Source organism: Pseudorca crassidens, chromosome 8, assembly GCF_039906515.1.
Source record: "Pseudorca crassidens isolate mPseCra1 chromosome 8, mPseCra1.hap1, whole genome shotgun sequence".
NCBI lineage: Eukaryota > Metazoa > Chordata > Mammalia > Artiodactyla > Delphinidae > Pseudorca > Pseudorca crassidens.
In genome coordinates, this window is record NC_090303.1 from 65,186,574 (window position 1) to 65,210,660 (window position 24,087).

At 35.1% G+C, this 24,087-nt stretch overlaps 1 protein-coding gene across 1 annotated transcript in view; it reads right to left on the reverse strand.

The window, feature by feature from the left end:
• The window catches only part of TBX20 (T-box transcription factor 20), a 51,252-nt gene that overhangs the window by 16,019 nt on the left and 11,146 nt on the right, over nucleotides 1–24,087 (reverse strand). Inside the window, exons 5-6 of the mRNA XM_067745548.1 lie at nucleotides 21,444–21,602; nucleotides 12,533–12,609 (exon numbers count right to left, since the gene is read on the reverse strand). Coding sequence (XP_067601649.1) covers nucleotides 12,533–12,609; nucleotides 21,444–21,602 — 236 coding nt within the window. The remainder of the gene's footprint in view (nucleotides 1–12,532; nucleotides 12,610–21,443; nucleotides 21,603–24,087) is intronic.

The following is a 24,087-nucleotide window of genomic DNA, read 5'->3' on the forward strand; positions in this document are numbered from 1 at the left end:
AGGGAAAGTAGGGGGGAAGAAAAAAGAAGTTACTAGTTAATTTCAATATTGCTTCTAGGAGGGGACTTAAAAGAAAATTAGAGGGAGAGTAGGAGTTCTTAACAGATATTAGTGTAAAGGAAAACAGAACAAGAGTATGAATCTTGCTAGTTACCAAAAAAAAGTATTAAAAAAAAGGTTGCTAATAAAATAGACCACATAGTAAAAGATTATTTATATAAAATACTTGTATATCTATTTAAATATAACAAAACAATATGCCACAACTGAGCCCAAACATATTACTATATACATTACATGTATATTATATACTTACATAGTACAGATATATATATATGTAATAAAATACTAATGTACATTGTTACATAAAAAACAAGGTGAAAATGTATAGAGTGTTAAAATTTAAGAAAAAGAAACATATATAAACATGTATCTGCTTATATTAAAAAACATAATATATTATATTAAAAAACAAGGATAAACAATGCTTTTTCTTTTTTTTTAATGGTTACCGATAGGAGAGGGAAGAAATAGGATGGAGGAGATGTAGAATTTTGACTGTCTTTGAATAAGTCATGTTCTGTAGATTTGTCTTGAAACCATGTAAATCATGTATTAAATAACCATATAAGAAAATTATACTTTTTTAAATTCCAAAAAATAAAAAATACAATAAAACAAATGAACCTAAATGTGTATCATTAGGTTAGTGGTATGAACAAAAAACAAAACAAAACTTAAAAAAAAACACAACACTGTAGTATCAACAGAATCTACACTAAGGACAAAAAGAACCACAGAAAGATTTTAAACTATTTTTAGTTGGCACATTGTTGGAGATATGCTGACATACATATTCTGAGATTGCTGTGCTTCTCTATGCTGTGAGATAAAGCAAAAAAGGAGCAATGACAGAATATTCTGTCATTCCTGGTGTTACTGAGAACTAGAGGCTCAGCATGAGAGAAAAGAAGTACAGATAAAAGGTCAGAGAGGTTAAGTAAAAACTTTATCATCCTGAATTGAAATAGAAAGTATCAGTATGAACTTAAGTAGGATTTTACCTTTAAAGTACATGTGGGTGTGCACACACATATCCTTCAAACTGAGGACAGAGACTATCTCTGGGGAGGGGGATTCTGAGAAGTGGAGGCTCACATTTGACTTATTTAAAGTTTGAGTACTGGATTCTTACACATTTTAAATATCATATTTTTCCATTTTAAAATGCAAATTTGGGAAATACTAGTAAAAGTGTTTTAATTCTTTAACAATAAACTGGATGATGTTTTTGGAGTCTTTCTAACACCAGCTTTCCCAAATACCTTTTATACTGTTCTCTAAAGGCCCTGAAAGTTTTCTCTGAAAGAGGAAAAAAAATTACAACCTAGTTTTCAGTTATTCATTATAGTTGAGGCACAAGATTAGACGATGGATAAAAATAACATAGATAATTGAAATTTACAGAGAATCTTAAGTATGCATCTCTGAAGTTATTACTCTGTCATCCTACTCTGTCATCTTCTGGCTTGAACTACAGGTGCTAAAATGACCCTAAGGCATGTCTCAAAAACTACCATTGTAAAGATAGGGAGGATAAGGTGTTGGCAGAGATCAGATATCACCAGCTTTGTCAATTAGCATCACCATATGGGCCTCAAAATGAAATTCTGAGTTTCTTCATTTTAAATACCATCCTAAGGAGGTAAAATTTCTGGGTAGAAGTTTTCCTTGCTGCCAACATTTCCACAGCCCCTTAAAGCTCTAAGCCTGTGATCAGCAAACTTACTCTGTAAAGGCCTGGTAGAAAATAGTTTAAGCTTTGCAGGCCTTAGGATCTCTGTCAGATATACTCAGCTCTGTCACTGTAGCATGAAAGCAGCCACATACAATACATAAATTGAAAAATGTGACTGTCCTGCAATAAAACTTTATAGACAATATATTTTAATTTTATATTATTTTTGCATGTCACAAAATGTTATTTTTATAACTTTTTCAACCATTTAAAATGTAAAGACCATTCTTAGCTTGTGGGCTATACCAAACAGGTGGCAGACAGCAGGGTTTGCCAACCCCTGCTCCACGCTATTTGCCTGATTAGAGATGGGCCCCACTCACCCCACACTGCTCTTTATGAAAACATTACTGCCTCAGAAATTCCAGAAGCCAGCTTAGAGCTGTGTTAGAACCAACACTGCTTGCTTTCTAGCACCAGAAGTCATTATTTAAGACCTAGGAATTATCCATAAACTGAACCTCTTTAGCAAACCTGCCAAAATACTTGCTGCTCCATGGCTTGATGCAGGTAAAACTATAAATTTCCAGAATAGCAGATTTGCAACTTTGTTTCCTGAAGTTTTCTTCTTCATCTAAACTAATAGTGTTTGAGCTCTGAGCAAGAAGGCCTGATTCCCTCTGGGCTTGTGTCCAAATTTCATGTGTTTGAAAGTTTTGTTCAATCCCAGGGAGTTTTAAACATATTTTATAGAGACTCTCAGTGTGAAGGGAGAGTGCCAACTGCATACTTTGACATTTTAGCCACAGGAAAGGAGTGAGGGAAGCATCAAACAGCGTGCGGTTCATCGCTGTACAGGGAGGAAAGCTACTTGGGGGAATGGGGAAGAAATGAAAAGCTCTCTGTCAGAGCTTCACCTAAACCCCACCTTGGAGCAGCGGAGATTAATGATAATGGCAGATCTTTGAGCAGTTGATGAGAAGCAGATTCTTACATGGCTGGAGGCCATGAGGAAGGGATCCCACAGCAGCACCCTCTCAGCTAGCACACTGTGGTCTTGGTACATTGAAGGGTGCGGGGCTAATGACCACCACCGGCTCTGGAGGAGGGCCATGAGGTTGCTTTGCTGGGCATGGTGAGGGAACAGCTGATTTCCAGCTGCTGAGGCAGACAGGGTAATATAATCAATGCAAAGGTAAAACTCCCTTTTCCAAGGCTATCTCCACCTACCTGCAACAACTTCCTAACCCAAATAGAATAATTTTATTTCCAAATTGGCACACTCACAGTAAGTTTAAATTATTACCCCTTCTTCAGTCTGCTCCTGCAAGATTAAACAAAGAGCCACATGATTTTATTCACAATTAATCTCAGCTCCTAACGCTAAACAGACATCCCATTCTATACACGAGCTAGAGAAAGATAATTGGAATTACAAAACACTCAGCAATTCAAAAGAAGAAAACTAATTTTTAAAAATGGAACAAGTGATCTCTTTTGAAACAGACTTGTTCCAAGAAACAAATGTTTTAAGTCTCTAATTTGTAGTTTCAAGTTTTTAGTGAGATTTAAGAAGACCCTATACTAATAAAGCAGGGACTAGCAGGAATGAAAAGGAAACAATCTGAAAATGTAAAAGTATACTTGAAAGTGACAAAATAATAATTACCACATTTTAAAAGAACTCAATAAGGACAGCAAACAGAATACCGGATGCTGTAGAAAACAGAATCAACAAATTAGAAGACATATAGGAAATTCTTCCAATATCAGAGTAAACAGTTAAAGAAATAAAAATTATTAAACAAAAGATGAAAGAAGTAGGGAATAGATTCAGGAGTTGTAACATTTATATAATAGGAATTTTAGTAGGTCTGAATAGAGCAGAACAATTAGAAGCAAAAAGAATAAGGAAGAGGAGGAAAAAAAAAGAACAAGAAAATTTTCCTGAGATAAGTAACGACTTGAGTTTTCAATTGGAAGGGCTCAGTTACATTGTAAATACGAATGAAAAAAATTTACAACTGAACAAATACTGGTACAATTTCTGAATTTCAAAGGAAACTTTCTAAAAGCATTTTTATCAGATAGGAAGAAAAGGTAATTTTCCAACGAAGGAAAGAGAGTGAATTTAGCATCAGCTTTTACCCTATCTACAGTATTTAAAAACTAGATGACAAAGGAAGGTTGAAAGAGTTCTGAGGAGAAAGACAGTGACGCTAGTCAGGTTATAATAATGGCAACAGATCCTCTCAGATATGTATGAACTGATAAAGAGGGTCACCCATATATCCTTCCTCAACCAATTACTCAACATTTTTCAACAACTGAGAATAAAGTCAGAACACAATTCCAGTAATCAGAGTATAACAGAAGAAATGAGCGTTAAACAATGAAATGAGTGTGACTAGAATTAAATTTAAATGATTGTGGTTGATGTATTTGTGATCCTTACATTAACATTAAGAAAAAGAATTGAAAAAGAAGATAAAGAAGATGCATGAATAAACTGGATTTTAAATCCCAGATTTTTTAAATCAATGCTATAGGTTGAGGGAGGGGCAGTACAAGGAAAAAATCACATACTAAATATCTCCTATTTTACAAGAAAAGAAAATGTATAGTTTCATTCCTAACAATAACAGAGAAATATCAATTTTACAATTATGTCTTTCAGAATTTAAAAGCATAATTATATTAAAAAGAAATATAATGAACATTAGAGAAAGGACTTTGGTTTCAAACTAACCTGGTATAAGGCTCAGCTGTCACAAATTACCGTATGTGAATTTGAATAAAGTATTAATCTCTTTAAGCTTCATCTTAATAGGGATGATAGTCATTCTTTATTAGAGAATTATTTTGAAGTGTAGCTGAAATAAAATGTGTCAACTGCATAGCTCACTGGCTGACATGTGGTGGCTGTGGAATGTTAACTGTAATTAAAGCGGGGTGGGGTGGGGGGTGGTGCTGGGACTTGATAAATTTAACAAAAGACAGGAAGAGAAAATAAAGGGTAAAACAAATAGTTGAATTAAACAGAGAGCAGAAACAGGTAGAAAGAAACAATACCAAATATATCAGTGGTCATGATACTTGGAGATAGATTAAATTTTTCAACTAAAACACAAAGACCTTCAGACAAAGTTTTAAAAATACAGATACTCTGTATGACATCTTTAAAGACACATCATTATTTACTCAACAAATATTTGAGTGTTTACTCTATCCCAGGCACTATTCTAGGCTCTGGGGATATAGTAGGAAGCAAAAGACAAGGCATTGGACCAGATATTGGGGGCTGCATAACCTAGGCAGAGGGTAAGTAAGTATAAAGGCCCTAACTGGGGCTAAGATGGGTCTGGGCATGTTCAAAGGAAAGTGAGCAAGACAAAGGTAGGTAAGTTCAGAGAGGTAACTGGGAGGGCTGGAATCAGATTCTATGGGACCTTTCAGGCCTTGTCTGGACTTTGGATTTTACTGTGAATGGGAAGATGAGTCACTCTGAGCAAGAGTGATGTGATCTGACTTCCTTTCTTGATAAGATCATTCTGATTGGTGAACTGAAAATGGACTTAAGAACAGTAAGAGTGGGAGTAGAAAGATCAATTAGGAAATTAATGTAATAATTCAGGAAAGAGATGATATTGTCCTAGATAAGAGTGGTAGCAGTGAGAATGGTAAGAAGTAGTTGGACTCCTCTGGATATAGTTAGAATGATTAGTTGCCTGCATGTGGAAAGAGAAAGAGGGGTCAGCAAGGGTGACACCCAGTCTTTTGGCTGGAGCAACGGGAGGGATGCAGCTGAGAAGGGAACTGTAAGAGGAGAGCAGGTGTAGAAGAGTGTAGTTGGGCATCCTGTTGTAGACGTGAGGTACCCTTAGCAGAGACGGAAAAGTAAAAGAAATAGCCAGCCAGAGCTTCGACTCTAGAGAGGCCAGAACCAGAGATGTAAATTTGATAGTAGTCAGCATATAATAGCATTTAAAGGCATGAAACTGGTGATATCACCTAGGAAGGGGATGCGAACTGAGAAGAGAAGAGGTCCAAGGACTAAGGCCTGGAACACATTACTGTTTACAGATGGAGGACAAGGGGAAGAACCAACAAGGGGATGGAGAAAGAATGGCCAATGGAGTAGAATAAAAACCAGAGATTGTGAGAGATCTTGGAAGCAAAGAGGAAAAAGGGAGAGAATAAACAACAGTGTCAAACCCTGGTAATAGGTGAAGTAAGATAGGACTGAGAATTGACCATTGTGGTTAGCAATGGAGAGTTCACTGGTGACCGGGACAGAGGTGGACTGGTGGGGTAGTGTGGGTGAAACTGTAAATGACAGGGTAGAAGAGACAAAGGGAAGAGAGGAACTGAGAAGAGAATACACACAACTCTTTTTAAGGAGCTTTACTATAAGAAGGAGTCGAAAACTGGGAAAATCAGTAACTCAAGAGACACATGGCATCAAGAGAAGGTTGTTTTTTACTTAATGAAAGAAATGTCAAGATATTTGTTTGATTATGCAAGAGAAAGAGGGGTCTACTGCTGTAGGGACAAAGATTTTTAAAAATTGGAAGGCAAATAAAAGCAAAAAATGTTAAGATATACCAATATAAGATGAGACAAAGTAGAACTCAAGACAGGCATTAAATGGGATAGAAGTAAATGCTCATTTGACTGATAAATTATGGAACAAACTAAGAAAGGAGTTAAAGAAGTATTCCTCAAAAGAATAGTGCACCCAGATGAATTTATGGGCAAGACTGTAAAGTATCACTTCTTTGGATTTAAACGGATCAAACAATAAAAAGAAGGAAGATATTTCAGTTTATTCAAACAAACTAGCAGAAACCTGATACCAAAGACTGACAGAGAAGTAAAGAAGAAACAAAGTATATCTCTGTTATGAAGACTGATACAAAGAGTCTTAAATAAAATATGAGTAAGTTAAATCCAGCAATATATTACAAGAAAAACATAAAATCCAGATAGGATGTATTCCAGAAATACAAGGATGGCTCAACATAGTATGACTAGAATTAATCATATTGTTATTTAAAAGTAAAAAAATAATTTAAATTGTCTCAGTGGATGTTAAAAGAGCATTTAATATAAATTCAGTTAACATTCAGGATAGCAAAATATTCTTAATTTAGGCATACCTCAATATGATAAAGCATATCAATCTGAAACCAACAGCCAGTGAAAACCATATATAATGATAAAACATGAGGTGTTACTAAATAAGTCAAGGACAAGAGAAAAATGCTAACTATCATCACTTTTTAATAGTATTCCGGAAATTTTAGTCAGTGTAATAAAACAAGAAAGACATTGTTAAAGGCGTAAATCCTAGAAAGAAAACGATAAAATGATCATTTTTGCAAATGATATAGAAATCTAAGTGGATAACTCAAGAGAATAAAAGGAAAAATTGTTAAAACTAATTTTTTTAAGTTCAATAAAATGGCAGGATGCCAAAGACATATAGGAATCAATAGCTTTTTACAGACTAGACCGATTTCTAATGAAAAATTCTAGTACATTCTAGACAAAAGAAAAGTAACGTGAACCACGTATGTAATTTTTAATAGTCTAGTCACATTTTGAAAAAGCAAGTGAAATTAATTTTAGTATTTTATTTAACCCAGTATGTCTCCAAAATATTATTTCAACATGTAATCAATATCCTAAAACTATTGTTGAGATACTTTCAGTCTTTTATTTCATACTAAACCCTAAAAATCAGTGTTTGGGTTTTTTTGTTGCTTGTTTTTTTGTTTTTGTTTTGTTTTTTGGTGCCTATGGTATTTCTTAATATGGAATAGCCACATTTCAGGTCCTCACTAGCCATCTGTGGCCAGTGGCTATTGAACTGGACAATGTAGCTTTGTGCCTAAGAAACTGTGTAGGACTTATAAACTTGAAAATACCAAAACTTCTAAAGAACATAAGAAGAGGTTTCAGTAAAAAGACAAACATATGACATACTCCTAGAAGTCTCAATACTGTAAAGATATCATTTTTCTCCCCCAAATTATTATATAAATTCAACACAAGCCCAGTCAAAATTCCAATGACGTTTTTTGGGAAGACTGGACAAAATTCCAGAGACTGGAAGCATAAATGTCAAAGAATGTCAAGAAAATTTGAAAATGACAAGTAAAAAAAGATCTGGAGTTTGTCATATCAGATATCTATACCTATCATCAAATATTTATATATTATACCAATTTACCAAAATTATAACAATACAATACTGGCAGATCAATAAAGAGACTAAAAACAACTATAGGTAAGAATTTAGTATATGATAAAGGGGAAATTTTTTAAAAGTGGGAAGGAATATATTAGTAAATATATAGTTTTGGGGCCACTTATAAAAAATATACAATAACATCTATTTTATATTTTATACAAAATCAATACTGCATGAGTTAAGTATTTAAATAAAAACCTAGAAAGCAATAAAATGATAGAAAATCTGTAGTTGAATATTTACCTATTTATGTTTTTTTGGACTAGAGAATCTTTTTAAGATAGAAATCATAAAGAGAACAATACATTTGGTGATGAAATATTCTGTTTATCAAAAACATAAGTAAAAAGCTAATTTCAAATGGATAAAATAATTCCAATATATATTAACAATAAAAATATTAATACATAAGAACAGCTTTTATAGATGAATAAGAGAAAAGATGAACAATCCAAAAGAAAAAAACAATGGGCGAAGGACATAAATAGGTCAATTTACAAAAGAGAAATGCAGAGTTTCACCTATCAAATTGGCAAAGATAACAAGATGATGATCATATTTCACAAACGTGCAAAGAAATGGACACTCTTGATCATGACATGGACAATCTTTCTTGAAGGAAACTTGGCAGTATATATGAAAAGCCTTTAAAACATGCATATCTTTCCATTTATATGAGGTACCTAAACTAGACAAATTCATTGAGACAGAAAGTAGAATAGACTTTACCAGGGGCTGTGGAGAGGAGGAGTAGAGAGTTACTGTTTAATGGGTACAGATTTATTTGTTTGGGATGTTGGAAACATTCTGGAAATGGATATGGTGATGGTTGTATAACATTGTGAGTGTACTTAATGCCACTGAATTATACACTTAAAAATGCATATTTTACCACAATTTTAAAAAATTCCATTGCATGACTATAAAAATTTATTAAACCATTCTCCTATTGTTGAACATTCAGGTTTTCCCCAAAATTTAACAATTAAAAATAACATTATGGTTAAAATAATGTGTATCCTTTTACACAGCATTTTTATTTGTTAGTATTTATCCTATAGTAATAATGAGTAACATGTGTAAAGATATACATTTTACTTCCTGGCACTGTTTGTCATAACAAAGAGTGGGAAACCTAAGTAACTAACATTATAGGATTGGTCAAATTATTGTACACAATGGAAAATTAGACAGCCATTAAAAAGTATACTACAGACATATACCTATTGATATTAAGGGAAAATGATTAAAAATAGTGTGTGTGGTAAACTTCAAAGGAAGTTAATGTTCATATGTGCATAGGAAAGTATCTGGAAGAATATATAAGTTTTGTCAGTGGTTATCTCTGAGTGAATGGGATTTTGTTACTTTTTTTATGCTCTTTTTCTTGCTTGTCAGTATTTTTCTGCAATAAGCATGAACTCCAATTGTAAAAAACAAAGCAAACAAGCAAACAAAAAAACTTAACAGAAGAAACTTAATTTTGAACATTTAAATATCTTCATAGTCATTTCTGCTTTCTCCGAAGTAATACCATGCCTTCACTTACTATACAAAGTGCCCCTTCCCTCCCCACAAAAGAAAAACCAACTGATAGAGTGTCTGTAAGTTATTTATTATATGACACCAGCAGATAATTCTTTCCCTGAACTAAATAACTATAAATTAGATTATATTAAGAAATCCCTTTGAGCTTTTGATTTGCTTCTTGGCTGTCCATTGTAGGTATATGTGCAAAGCATCTAATGAAAACACTTTCTACTTTTGGTAATGAGTTGCCTTTTATAAATGAGGGAGATGCTGTCCCTGGAGAAGGCTGCACATGAAGTATGTAAGACATTCAGGTATCTGAATGGAACCTCATAAAATGAGAGCAAGAAAACCAGAATGCCCTTTAGAGTATCCTCAAAGTTTGTGCAGATGTAGAAAGAATAATACTGTGAGTTTAGAGGTATAAGGCAAACAGATCCAATCCTAAAGGCATTTTTGTTTGGGTGTCCCACACAGTAGCTGTAAATCTAGAACAGGAAACTTGAAATCATTAAGGTCACATATTTATAACATCATATTCAATTAGGTTAGAAAAGTGCAATTTCTGTCATCATGTCCTAAAAAGATGTGTTTTTCTCTCAGATCTCTTATTAAAAAAAGCTCTCTATATTGTTACAAATAGGGCTGTTTTCAGTCAGTTACAAGGAGCAATTCAATTACTAGATGGTTTAGTGCAGTAACTGACTCCAGACTAATTTAATTTCTTTAGGTCTCCAAAGATCAATTGATCTGACTTGTCCCATCCCCAAAGGCTGCTTAGAAAAAATTCAGACTGAAACACCTGGAAATGAAATCCAAAACCTTGGCCAATTTCACACTACTTAGGTCATCTTGCAAACTTGCAGCTAGTTACATAAGATGCTCTCTTGGCCCTCAGACCATTGAAAGCTTCTTAGCTTCATGTACATGTGAGTGTTCCCCACATCAGGATGTTTATTAAATAAGTGGAAAATGTGGCTGCGTGTGTTATCAAATCCGTCTCTCTAAAGGGTAGTGAGTCTGGGTACTTGTCTCTCATGAGCACAAGTGCAACAAAAGGGGCTATTTTTACTCTAGGAATAGTTTATTAAGACTATTAAAAGTAGCTTAGATGGGGTAAAACTATGCTCATCTAATAAAATATAATTATTTTACATTTTGAGATTTAGAAGTGCTTTCATAAATGTCATCTTACATGGTTCTCATAATAAACCTTTGAAGTAAGCAGGGTTATTTTCTCCATTTTTCTAGATGAGGAAACAGACTCAGGGGTTAGGTGACTTCTCTAGGATCACTCAGGCAGGAAAAGGCAGAGCTGGGGCTCTAACCCATGACTTTGTCTCTATATACCATGCTCATCCACTGATTTGAGACAGAAGATATGATGCCCACTGTAAAAACACATCACTTACTTCCCGACTGAGCCACTGTTTTCATTCTTGCCTGACCCCTGACTAGAACGGAGAAAAAGTTCACATATTAAAATCCCATTTGCATAAACCCAGTCTGAATCAGTACCTCTGGCACTCCAGAAATAGGAGATAAAAAAGGCCACACCTAAATGCAAGTAGCCTTTGTAAATGCACTCCTTTGTCACCCACGCTGCTGATACCACTTTCTCACTGACTTGGGTCTTATGACCTATTTGCACGCCTATGTCCCACCTAATTGGAGAGTTATCTCCTTGCTATCTCTCTGCATTTTGCAATGGATTTTTCAACAAGCTCAAGTTTCCTTCCCTGATCTCTCAATACCCCACAGTCACTTGTCAAGCACTCCAACTAATTAATCTTTTCTACTCAGATGCCACAGTTCTACCCAACTTTCAGTCTCTCCTGCTGGATACTTCGTCTCCTCACTGAGCTTCTATATCTGTTCCCACAAGTCAAAACCACACGCCTATGCGCTGCCATTTGGGAAGGATGAGGGAAGGATAAGACAGATGTTGCTAAAACACGTAATCATCCTTTAATTTGAGTTTCCAGGACAGGTCAGAGAGAAGTGCTGAGGTCAGATGTGACCATGTGGTAGGTAACAAAGAGTGTGGCAGAAACACGTAGCAGTCGGTAGGGAAATCACACAAAGATTTGGAGATAAAGCTAGGGTACCCCACCTGTCAAAAGATTCCAGGCCACGTAAAAGATCAGATACAGAAGATGAGTAAGATCTGATGATCTAATGTGTGAAATGGTGACTATAGTTGATAACATTGTATTATATAATTCAAATTTGTAAAGAGAGTGGAACTTAAATGTGCTCACCAAAAACAAAACAGAATAAGTACAGAAAGTTACATAGTATGTTTAAGGGATACAAATAATCTTCTCCTTGAAAAAAACATTTTTTGACATTAATTTTGGGCGAACTATGCACCTCAATATAGTCATTACTCATCACGTAGACAGTCTCACACCGTGTGAACCATTTTAATTAAATAAAAAGTGGGGTAAATTACGGCACATGATTGTCACTTGCCTTCTTAAAGGTCCTGAGATCTGATAGCTTTCCTATTAAGTATAAGCAGTCTATGCTGTAGGTAAAATATACCCCTTGATTTAAATGGCCTCTCCTTGTTTCAAAATTCCAAACTACCTTTATAGTCTTTATGTTAACAAATATATCCACTTCAGAAGGGAAAGGCTATTAAGAATCTATTTCTCTGTGGATTGCCACTCAAGACATGAAGCTTAATATCATGTAGAGGACTGTGTCTTTGATAACAAAGAAGCCCCGTTGAAAAAATGTCCTGTCCAAAGAAACCACTTCACTCACAAATTGAGTGTAGAATAGATCCAGCTGCTGCAGCTGTCAAAGCTTAAGCAGTTGCATATCTACAGGGTTTATAACTGGAAGGGAAGGTGGGGCAGAGAACTGGAGACTATACTGAGTATTGGAGACTCTATACAGTGAGGTTATGGCTCTTTGGTGTTGAAAGGAGTGTGCTCTTACAAACTAGTGCTTCTCTTTATCTTATCTAGGCAAAAAAGTAAACAGAAAATTCTCATTACCTCTCAATGTCAGTGAGCCTGGAGGAGTCCCGGAATCCTTTGGCAAAAGGATTACTATCTATTTTCAGCTTGGTTATCTGGAAAGGGAAGAAAGTGTAACAAAACTGTATCATTTCCATGGTCAAGGAAATAAAATCAGAAATAAAAAGTTTGTTCATTTTCCATCATGGCACCCCAAGAATATCTTAATGTCTCTCAGTATTGTGATAGAGGTTAAAATTGCTAAGGAAGTTCACAAGAGGCCTAAATTGGGTGGAATGGTCAGAGAAGGCCTCAGAGAGAAGGAAGTAGTTGAGGACAGACTGGTCCTAAAACAGGCTGGAAGTCAATGGATAGAGACAGTTTGAAATGGGGGCCTTTTACAAACAGTGTGGCTGCCGTGTGAAGTATTTAAGAGAGTAGTGAAAGGCTAGAGCTCGACTGGGGAATAGGGAAGCTGTCTAGAAGGCCAGCATTGGTGAGTAATGGGGAATAAAAACAAGAACGTTACCTCATGCTGACTTGGCAGCCTCATTTGTTAATACCATGGGTACCGATATATACCATAATGGATACCACAATAGTAACTTCATGTTCAATACTATATGAAATACCTGACATAAATACATGATATAAAGCTTTCAGCATATAAATTTACCCCTGTTCCCCTTTCCATCTGACTAAATAAGAATCAAATTAGTGGGTCTCTTATTATCCTCCCATATAATGTTACTTACAGACTCTATGCTTATATGGAAAAAAAAATTTCCTAATAAGAATCATAGTCTGAAGTATTAAGTGTCTATGTTGTGCTAGTCATAATTTTCGCAATATTAATGCAGAAAGATCCATTAAAATATATGCACTGCACCTTCACGGAAAAATGTTAGGTTACAAAGAAAATAAATAAATAAAACATTGATTAAAAGATGCTCTACTTGCAAAATTTCTGAGTGTTAAGAGCTAAAAGGAATGGAGGAGAATTATTGGAATTAGAACGACAGACACCTTTAAAGAGAGTCATAGCTCATTTGTGTCAAAATGAGAACCCACATTCATCTTTGGAAAGAGAGAGACACACAGAATAGTCTTAACCTGGAAAAAAAGTTATAGATTGAGGGCGGCATGCCTTCCTCTTTCAAAGTAAGGAATAAACACAATCAAAAATATATCTATTTTGAGATATATAATAGTTTGAAATACTATTTTGCCAATAAGCAACTTTCCCTTTGATCAGAGTGTATCTACTTTTCATTTTAAACTATTAACATCTAAAGAATTGTTTTTTTCATTACAAAAGACAGTCTTTTTTTTTTACTTTTCAAGTTTTCTTAATGTGAGCTAACCAATGTACAAGCTGCAAAAAGCTATTTACCTCACTTAAAATAGAACTTCCCACACTATCCTTACCAGAGAGACTGAACTTCTCTATCATTAACACTGGCAAGTTGTAAGATTGATTCTTTGATATTAGTTTTTAAGGACACTTGACAGTGCCTCAGAAATGCTCATTATTGTCCCATGCACATTCACTCTACAGTAGCCAAAAATAAAATTGCTAATTTCCTTTTCAGCTTAGTTAATGGACAATGGTAAACAGTGAAGGAAATAAGCTAGATAAGTAAGAAACCTGTTCTTAATGGACAGCAACAGGTCTTTGTGTGCATAGAAAGAAATATACAGGAACCACTGAGGTTGCCCCTAAAGTGTGGCCATCAAGAGTTTGTAGAGAACATTCTCTCACACTCAGCCACCCCTTTAATTAAGGGCATGGATTTCTAAAGGGTGAAAGCCATTCTTCTAGCCATTCTTTCAGACTAGGATTTAGTATTAAAGGTCAGTTTTCAGGGCAAAGATAAAAAGTTTTATTTGTTTGAAATAAATTACAAACATTTTCTAAAGCCCAAGCAGTCAATATATTCTAGAATTGTAAAACACCAACAAGATTTTTAAATCCTCAAAAATGGGATTTCTTTATCTTTTTCTACTGAATAATTATAAATGAAAATACTTTAGATTTCTAAAGTGCTTTATAGTTCATGAAAACACTTTCACAATAATTTATCAACAGAAATGAGATCACATGGTCCCTAAAATTCCATGGAGCAGGCAGAGGCATACATAGAACTGGAAGTGGTTTAAGTGCCACTAAAGAAGCTGGCACCACGTCCCCTGCAGTGTTAGGTGATGTTAAGTGTGAACCAAACCCAGATAAAAGCTTCAAACTGAAACTGTAAGATACAGCAATAAAGTTAAGTCTTCAAGTTCAATTCTTACAAGCTCATTTATAAAAAGTGAATGGATTTGCCAATGGATAAAATTTTCTGGAGACAAAGGCAAATAATATCTGATGGAGAAATTTTGAACGAAGTCCTTTTGCAGCCATCCCTCTAAAATATGAACCATATCAGGAATTCCCTGGTGGTCCAGTGGTTAGGACTTGGCGCTTTCACTGCCGGGTCCCGGGTTCAATCCCTGGTCGGGAAACTAACATCCTGCAAGCCACGCAGTGCAGCCAAAAAAAATTTTTTTTAATAAATATAACAAAAAAATGTGAACCATATCAAGCTTTGTTTGAGTCTTTATAAACTAAAAGAATAGAAAATATTATCTATCTGTTATAACAGTTAAAGAACCACCTTTGATCCACTTTGTCCCTGAAAAGGATTTTGAGAATTGTATTTGTTGTTATTTATATTTCCAGGAGGTAGACTGTTGGCTCAGAATGTAATGATTGTGGAGTTGTCGTAGAAAATAAGTATTCTCAGTGTGTGTGTGTTAGTTGCTCAGTTGATGTGTCACCATATCTAGTATTACTGCCATAACTTTGAATGAGGAAGTGAATCAAATTCAACACAAGTTTTCAGATTTCTTTGGAATTTTCTTTCATTTATTAGAACTTTCTCTTTCCAGTATCTTTTTGGTCCTTCTTTCATCATCCCCAAGAGTATCAATGGTAACTTTTTTACTTTACATTTGATATAATTTCAAACTGAAGGGAAGTTTCAAGAATAGTACAAGATGTACTCATACAGCTAGATTTACCAGTTGGTTCAGCAGTGATTTAACTTTAGTGTGTTAATTACAAAAGGAGCTCAAGAGAGTAACCAGGTATTTACTTTCTCTATGGACTATTTTATCTAATTCCAGGGAAAAAAATTGCTTTTGGAAGTTAGAGAAAAAAAGCTGAATGGATCTCTTACTACTAAAATTGTACGGGGGCCCTGAACTAACCACTACAGTCTTGAACAGGCTTTATGGAGTACTGATTAGCAGTACAGGGACTGTGGGTAGACTTCTTAATGAGCCCACCGTGCTCACTGTGATATCACAGACTCTGAATCTACTGGGGCACCAACAATAAGCACCCCAGAAATGTCTTTTGAACTTTGCTTCCAGGACAAGCAGTCAGAAATATGATTTCATATGTTTACCAGTTATAGACTAGGTGAAATTCTTGAGTCTACATAAAAAGCATTTTGTTTTCTATTTTAAGATAAAGTAATTTTTAAATAGCAAAGTTTTAACATTCTAGTTAATCATGCACTTTTAAAAGGTCAGGCACAGATTTTATTCCATGGATATTTAAATAAAAACCAGTAGTTAATAGAAAGAAATTCATTTCTGCAGATATAGTTTTATATCCCTTTATGAAATGTGGGAGAACGAAAAAGTTACGTATTTGAGAACCAATGAGAGAAAGACCTGAGTTATATACAGTGATGTCAGTTGGACATCATTTTCCTAATATAGAATACCTGCAGCTTGTAAAGCTGTTGAACAGCATCACCCATGTCAAAGGTAAAGCTAAAAGAAAGATCCAAAAATAGTCAGCTACCAAAAACATATGTAGAGAACCCATGTGAAACTACAAGTATGTCTTTATGATTCAACAACAAATTTTAAAAGCAGCAATATTTTTCATTTTATGAGGAAGAAGAATTAACAAGGACAGCAGTATGTGCTTAAGAAATCCTGTTTCAAGTGTATGTACATATATGCAAATCACTGACTAATTGTGGTCAAAATACACCTGTTTTTTCATGTATTATCTTAATAATATGGAACATAATACACTTCCTAACCAAAAAAATTCATTCTTTCAACATCTCCTTTATAGATAAATATATGTATAAATGGAGGGCAGATTTTGACACTGCCAGCTGCACCAAAGAGAAAGGGACTTTTTCTAGTAGTTATTATTCCATGTGATATTACTGGACTGAATATAGCTGGGGTTCCCAGCCACAAGGTGAAATTGGCCCTCAGAGACCGTTTCTCCAATTATCAGGAAAAGATCTATCCAAAGGCATTTAAAAATGAAACCTGACCTACACTTCAACTTTACAGCAATGGCTTGCCTGCTCAAAAACAATGTATGACCTTTAAATCTTATATTATAAAATAGTTTTTTGAAAGTATAATGTATTTAGCTTTAATCTAATAATGTAAAGAAATACAATCATTTCCTCACAAAAACCAGAGGAAAAAATAGGAAAAAGGTCCCCTTTTCATTACTTACAAATAAAACTACCAGACACAATAAATGAGAAGCTTTTTCACGAATTCTAATGGAAAATTTGATTTGGCTTTTAATATATATGTAAATAATGTCCTATCCAAAGTTTAAGAGATATAAAGGTGGTCCTAAGTATGAACTTTTAAATCTTCTTTCTCTCTTTTCTCCCTGTTCTTTGTGCATGAAAATACTCTAATATTTATACTGTACTTAGTACATATTTGTTTATTTCCTATATATTTATTTTATGTTTATTATGGGTAAATCAGTAGACAAGCATGGTATAGCAGTGAAAAGGCAGTAAATGTGAGGAGGCCTAGAAAGAATCAAGGATAACTTCAGAAAACTGTATAAGACTAATGAAAATACTAACCCCCAAAATGATTTATTCACCCCACATGAATTTCGATTGGTCTTATGAGGTCTATAAACCATTTGCAAAAATGGCTCATTAGTATACCAAATCAAATTTTTGACTATTAATTGAATTTCAAATATATATGTGAGTAGATTTCACTTCACCACTGTGGCTGCCATCTTCTTTGCCTGTAAACTGGGACTAAGAAACAGACCATCTTAGGGAACAACTGTAAGGATCAAATGAGATGCTGTGCATAAACATGCCTTTGGAAATTGTAAGGCACTCTATAAATAAAGCACATGGTGACTGTTGGACTGTCTCTGGAATGTCCAAAGAGGATTTGCCACCATTTGGATTTTTAAATGTTAGTGGCAACTTTTCAATGAAATAAATGAATGCACAAATGTTATACTATTTATCTTTAAGTAAAAGCACACACACATGCACACACACATACACACACACATACAGCATTGTGCTAGGGATTATGGCTTTAAAGGTGGGTGCACAGAAATAAACTCAGACATGGCAGGATCTATTGAGAAAAGCAGTACTGAATTTAATCACTTATTGTGGGTTATTTAGCAATGAAATGATATATACTAATCATATTAATCGTTACACTTAATGATGCAGTGAAAGGTAGCTAGGCGCTGGTAGGTGGATTTTGAGCCTATTTATAATCTTAATTAGAAATAAACATTTTCAAGAGGAGCAACTAGTTTTGGGATATGTGTTTATTAGAATCTTAGCCTATTTTAATTTAGCAGTATTTTCACATTCAGTTTCCCAACCTTGACACTGTCAGTGGTCATTTTCTTGGTCATTTTCTTTGGTAGCAATCCAGCAGGATGCTACCAAAAAGGAGGAGTTAATACCCAGAAGATGGTTCTTTCACTTACCAGATTTGTGACCTTGGGCAAGTGTATTAACCACTCTGAACCTCAGTTTCTTCATCCACAAAATGAGGCTTATGGGGCCTTATTCAGGGGATTAGTGTCAGAATTAAGTGAGATATTGATTAAAAATATAGAGAGATTCTTCTAAATTAAAATAAATCCAAACCATGAACCTTAGGTGGATACTAGTTCAAAGGCGGGGGTTGGGGGGGAAGGCTATAAAGACATTTGTAGGTCCATCCCAAAATTTTTAATATGAACTCAATTTTAGATGTTGTAAAGATACTGTGGTTACAAAGTAATCTTATTGTCAGTCTAAACTTGTAGAAGTACTTACAGGTAAAGTATCATGATGCATGCATCTTAGTTTCAAATGGTTGCGAGAAGGGGGAAAGTATGTACATGTACAGAGATTGAGAAATGGGGCAGGGGAGGTAAAGCAAATTGGAAAAATGTTAATTGTTGAATCTGGGTGGAGAGTATACGTGGTTCATTTTACCATCTGTTTAACTTTGGGATATTTGAAAATTTTCTAGATAAATGTTGAGCGGAAACAAAAGAATTCAGTGAGGTAATGTCACTAAAGCATATGGCTCCTATTAGAAACAGCTAATGCCAGTGGATATTTTGACTGTCAATATAGGTTGATTACCATCTTGTTACACTGGCTGCTGTCAGTGTGAAGAGCTCCCTGCACACAGCAGGTAAGCAGTGAGCACTTGCTGAAAAGAAAAGAAAAGAAATTAACATAAAGAACTGAAACCCTCTAAAAAGGATGTCTTGAATCCATCAGGGTCACATTCATTGAGGGTCCATTCATTGAGAGGAGGTGAGGTTCCCCTTTCTTGGGGACACCAAGCACCTAAAGAGGTTAGGCTTTTAAACCTAACTACCTGGATTCATATCTGTGATGGGAGCAGCAGGGTCACATTGGATAAGTTATTTAACTCCATGCCTCCATTCTTTGAACTGTAAAATGCAACATAAAAATACTGTTGTTCCTATCTCATAATATCATTGTGAGGATTAAATAAGACTGCACTTTAAATGGTGCCTTGCGCACCCAAATATTAGCTGTTATTATAATTATGTAGATAATAACCTCCTATTCCGTGTTCCATGATATGAGAGGTCCTGCCAATATTTATTCAGGATTGCTTCTTCATCAGTTAAACCAAATCTAAGGTGTTACACTTAGAACTTTCCTTAATTTTGTTCTGCCCATAATTTTCACTAAACAATCCCAAGTTACCTATTCTTGCTTTGGCTCCCTTTACAGATAATTCTGATAAAAGCAATGAACTTTCCATATGACAAGTTTTTATTTCATTCTCAAACATCAGCAGGTTTTCTTGTATTAGTATAAATCTGATGTTTTATAATATAAAAGCTACTAATTCAGTTAGTGTAAATTGAATTAAATGTTTCAGGAATCTTTTTAGATCCTGTGATACCTGTATTACATGTGTCCTCAAATAAATTAAAAATGGGATTGTTGATGTCAGTGTTCCAGATTCTAAGAGAAATAGCATTATGTTTTAGGGCTTTGTGGGCTTCACTCTATACCCAAATTTTTAGCTTGGGCATTCTCTGAAAGTTGCCACTGCTGTGTTGTTATCTTAAGGATAATTAAAAAGTTATAGTACTTTGCTTTTACTTAAAGATAAATAGTATAACATTTGTGCATTCATTTATTTCATTGAAAAGTTGCCACTAACATTTAAAAATCCAAATGGTGGCAAATCCTCTTTGGACATTCCAGAGACAGTCCAACAGTCACCACGTGCTTTATTTACAGAGTGCCTTACAATTTCCAAAGGCATGTTTATGCACAGCATCTCATTTGATCCTTAACAGTTGTTCCCTAAGATGGTCTGTTTCTTAGTCCCAGTTTACAGGCAAAGAAGATGGCAGCCACAGTGGTGAAGTGAAATCTACTCAAAGTCATATGGAAATTATAGGTGCTTATGCCTTACAGACACATACCCACTCTGGCCATTTTTCTACATCCCTTCTCTGACTTCCTGTTTCCTCATCTGTGTAGGGCTACCTGGGCTTTCAGTTTCATCTTCTTGCTTTTCCTGAGAGACTCAACACCATTTTTGCTTGGTTGACCATCCCACTCTGGACTCTGAGCCATCTATCAGGCAGCACCTAACAGTATTCACTCAGAACCCAAAATATAACATCAAGACATGAGGAGAGCAAGAGTCCTGGATACCTATAACCAGTCAAATAAAAGCAAGACACAAAACCCAGAGTAAACTGACAATGTGAGTTCCTTTTACTAAAGTACAGTGTATCAAAAGGAATTCTACTTCTGGTCCATTCAGACTGTGGAAAAGTTACTTGTCCTCTCTTAGCTTCAGATTCCTCACTAAAGAATGTTACTGTTACCCCTGGCCTTCAAGATTATGCTGACCATGAAAGAATACATGGGGAAGTATCTAACAGGATTCAGTCCTTAGCAACACTTTGATAAATATTTACAGTAGAGTTGGACTAAGCCTTATGGATGAAGAAATGCATAAATTTTAAATATGATTTACAACAGAGAATAGAAAATATATAACTCAATATTACAAATTAGATATCTTGATGTTAATTAAATACACAACTGCTTACATACTACAGTCTATTATCTAAAGAGGCATTTAAGATCATTCTACTAGAATTATCTTACCCTGAATTACAGCTGAATAAATCTCACAAAATATCTAATGTATCAGTAGTTTGGATAGTTGGCTAGCACACTACGTGTGCTAATTTAGCAGAAAAACTGAACTTCTAAATTTTATGAAGCAATGAGTGTATGGTAACACATGTCATGAGGCTCTACCAGAAAGAGAAGGAAGCAGGTAATGTTCTTGAGAAAATTTGAGAAGGCAGATTGGGTCAGGTTTGGGTGGGACATGTGAGCAGTGAACAGCCTGACCAGGAGTATAAAGGTTCTAAGAAAGATGGTGTAATACAGATCTTCATAACCTTGAGCCATGGATACTCAACATATTTGGAAGTCCTGGGGCTGATTCTCCATAGCTTTCTCCAAAGTGAATTTCTGTTTTGAGTACTGGGATAGCCCTTCTCTCCAAGAAGATAACTCTCCTAAAGCCTTACCTTATTCGGGAAATAAATTGTGAAGGGTATACTCACCAGTTGATTCTGGTAGGCAGTGACCGCCGTAAAAACTGTTTCTGGAAAGATGAATGTTCTGAATTCTTCAGACTTCAGATTAAGTAATGAGGCTGTGTGGTCTTTCTTCTTAATGATGTGCACCCGTGGCTGGTACTTATGCATTGAGTTCAAAATTATCTGCAGCAAAGAGTGGGAAGTACAGTACTGGATTTTAAGTACTTATAGTGCTAATAAACAGGCCAAATTACAATGAGGCAAAGAAAGAACCATAAAATCTACTGTGTCAAATGCAGTTTTAAGATTAAGATCTACCCTTTCCATTCTTCACGCAAATAATTTTCACATGATACTGCAGAGTATTGTGAATCACCTTTTACCAAACCAATTGTAAATAATACAGGTTGTTTCAAGTGTCCTTTCTAAAATGATAGAGGAAAAAGTCATCTGGAGGATGTTTATTTTTTAAAAAATGCTTTTTGTTTTTTAGTCTGGTTAGACCAAAGGCAGTATGTCTCTAAATTTTCTAAAGTAAGAAATTACATATTTGAGGAGGCTAGATTGTTATTTGGGGCAGTGGGGGGTGAGGAGTGGGTGGCAGATGGGACGGAGGGAATAAAACAATTTTAAAAGGCAGTCTGGTATAAGGTAGACCTTGGTTGGAATACTGAATCTGCTACTTTCTAGCTCTTTAATCTTGGGCCAAGTGATCTCACCTCTCTTACCTCATTTTCTTAAATGCAAGAACAGTATTAACTTCACAGGGGTTGTGGTGAGGATCAGACACTGTAACCCTTGTAAATCACATAGCAAATAGGAAGTGCTTAGTAAACTGTATTATTATTGTCGTCGTCATCATTTCTGACAACTTCATTGATTACTGACTTCCAGTTACAAACTAAGTAAGAATGTTAGTGATGAATGTCTTCCATTCCATAGCTACTAAAAGTTGTCTGGTACTTAGAGATCAGAAATATACCCTGTTAACAGGCAGTATTTTTCATGTATCATTTAAATAAAATACAATAATTTACCATTATGAAATTTGAGCAACAAAACTTACTTTCAGATGTTAAAGATTTTCCACATCTCCCCCTGCCCCGCAACCCAGACAGCTACCTAAATCTACAAAATTGGGTATGTCTTTCCTGGGATAACAGGGCTTACAATGTATGCCCTTCACCCCAAGGGCCTAGCAGAGAGCTTGGCTCTCAGGGGAGGTGTCTGATACATGCTGTGGCAGGACGAGGGTCAATGGCATGCAGTGTTGTTGGTCTCTTGTTCTTTGGCTAACTTGGGTGTGGTGGGTGAGTGTTAACACTGGTTGACTTTAGCAGAGTTAAATACTAGTCACTGTGAGATAACCGATACAGAATCAATCTCTTTCCATGTTGAGATACAAGCCAACAAAGTTACAGGGCATTAACTGGCATTGAATTTTTGAACATGCCATCTTTTTATGATCCCAGACCTGAATAGGAATTACTGAAACAAATGAGACGTTCAAATGAATCAAAAGAAACTTAAAAAAAAGTTATTTCTTTGTGTAATGCATTTATTCCAAGGAGTTCAAGATACCTATGCTCAGTCATAAAACTGGAATAAACTTGAAGTGACAGAAGTAAACATTTGCCTCCTAATCGTGATATAAGAAAAACCTGACCATTCATTATATGTTCTACTAAGAAGATAGAGTTTTCAAATCATACACACACACACACACACTCTCACACACACACAATGGAAAAAAACCTAAGCTTTAAATAAGGTCCCCTCTTCCTTATACCAGTCCCACATTAATTTCCTTTAGGAAAGGGTGTTGGACAGACTCAGACCGCAGACTGAGTCTCAGATCCCAGGGCTCCTTGAACCTCTGCTCAAGCTTTCATGGGGCTAAGAAACACTGATAAAAATGTAGACGTTGTTTCATCGAAGAAATAAATTCCTGGAAATAAGAAATTTTCCTGGAATGCATCTACAAAGGGGGCTTCTTTAGGACTGATTCAAAGAACTTGGCTAAACACCACAGGATCTAAAAATATTTCCTGGTACTTTTCAGAATACACTATTTCTGGTAACAAAGAGTTATATTAAATAATAAAATTTTAAAGCTAAAATGGATATTAGCAACCATGTAAGACTTAAACAATTTGTCAAGGTCTAATCTTAGCATAATCAGACTAGAACCCAGAGCTCCTGAAATATAGCTTAGTGCTATTCCCATCCATGAAGCTGATGCTAAAATTTAGGAAAACATATCAGTTCTGGACAACTGATCTCAAAATGAATTCTCAGGTCTTTCTGGAAAAACTCAAACAGTTCTTATGAAAGTTTCACATTGGAGAATACTAGAACCATAAAAAAATTTCATTTATCTCTGCAAAGATTTCAGTGGAGCCCAAGAAATTTTAATATGAATGACATTAAGAATGATCATGGGCCTACAGAAAATGTCTCTCAGATACTTCATGAATTTTAACCTGAAAAAAAAAATCTGTCAATGAAAACATCTGAAAGAAAGGACAATTCTGCCAACATCCTTGAAGGTAAAAAAAGTCAGTTATCTTTTCCAATACATCAAGTAACAGAAGCCTGTTAACCTACTTCCAACATCCCAACAGTGCCACCAGCAGAGTTGTTAGTTAACCTGGTTACTCTGACTTGG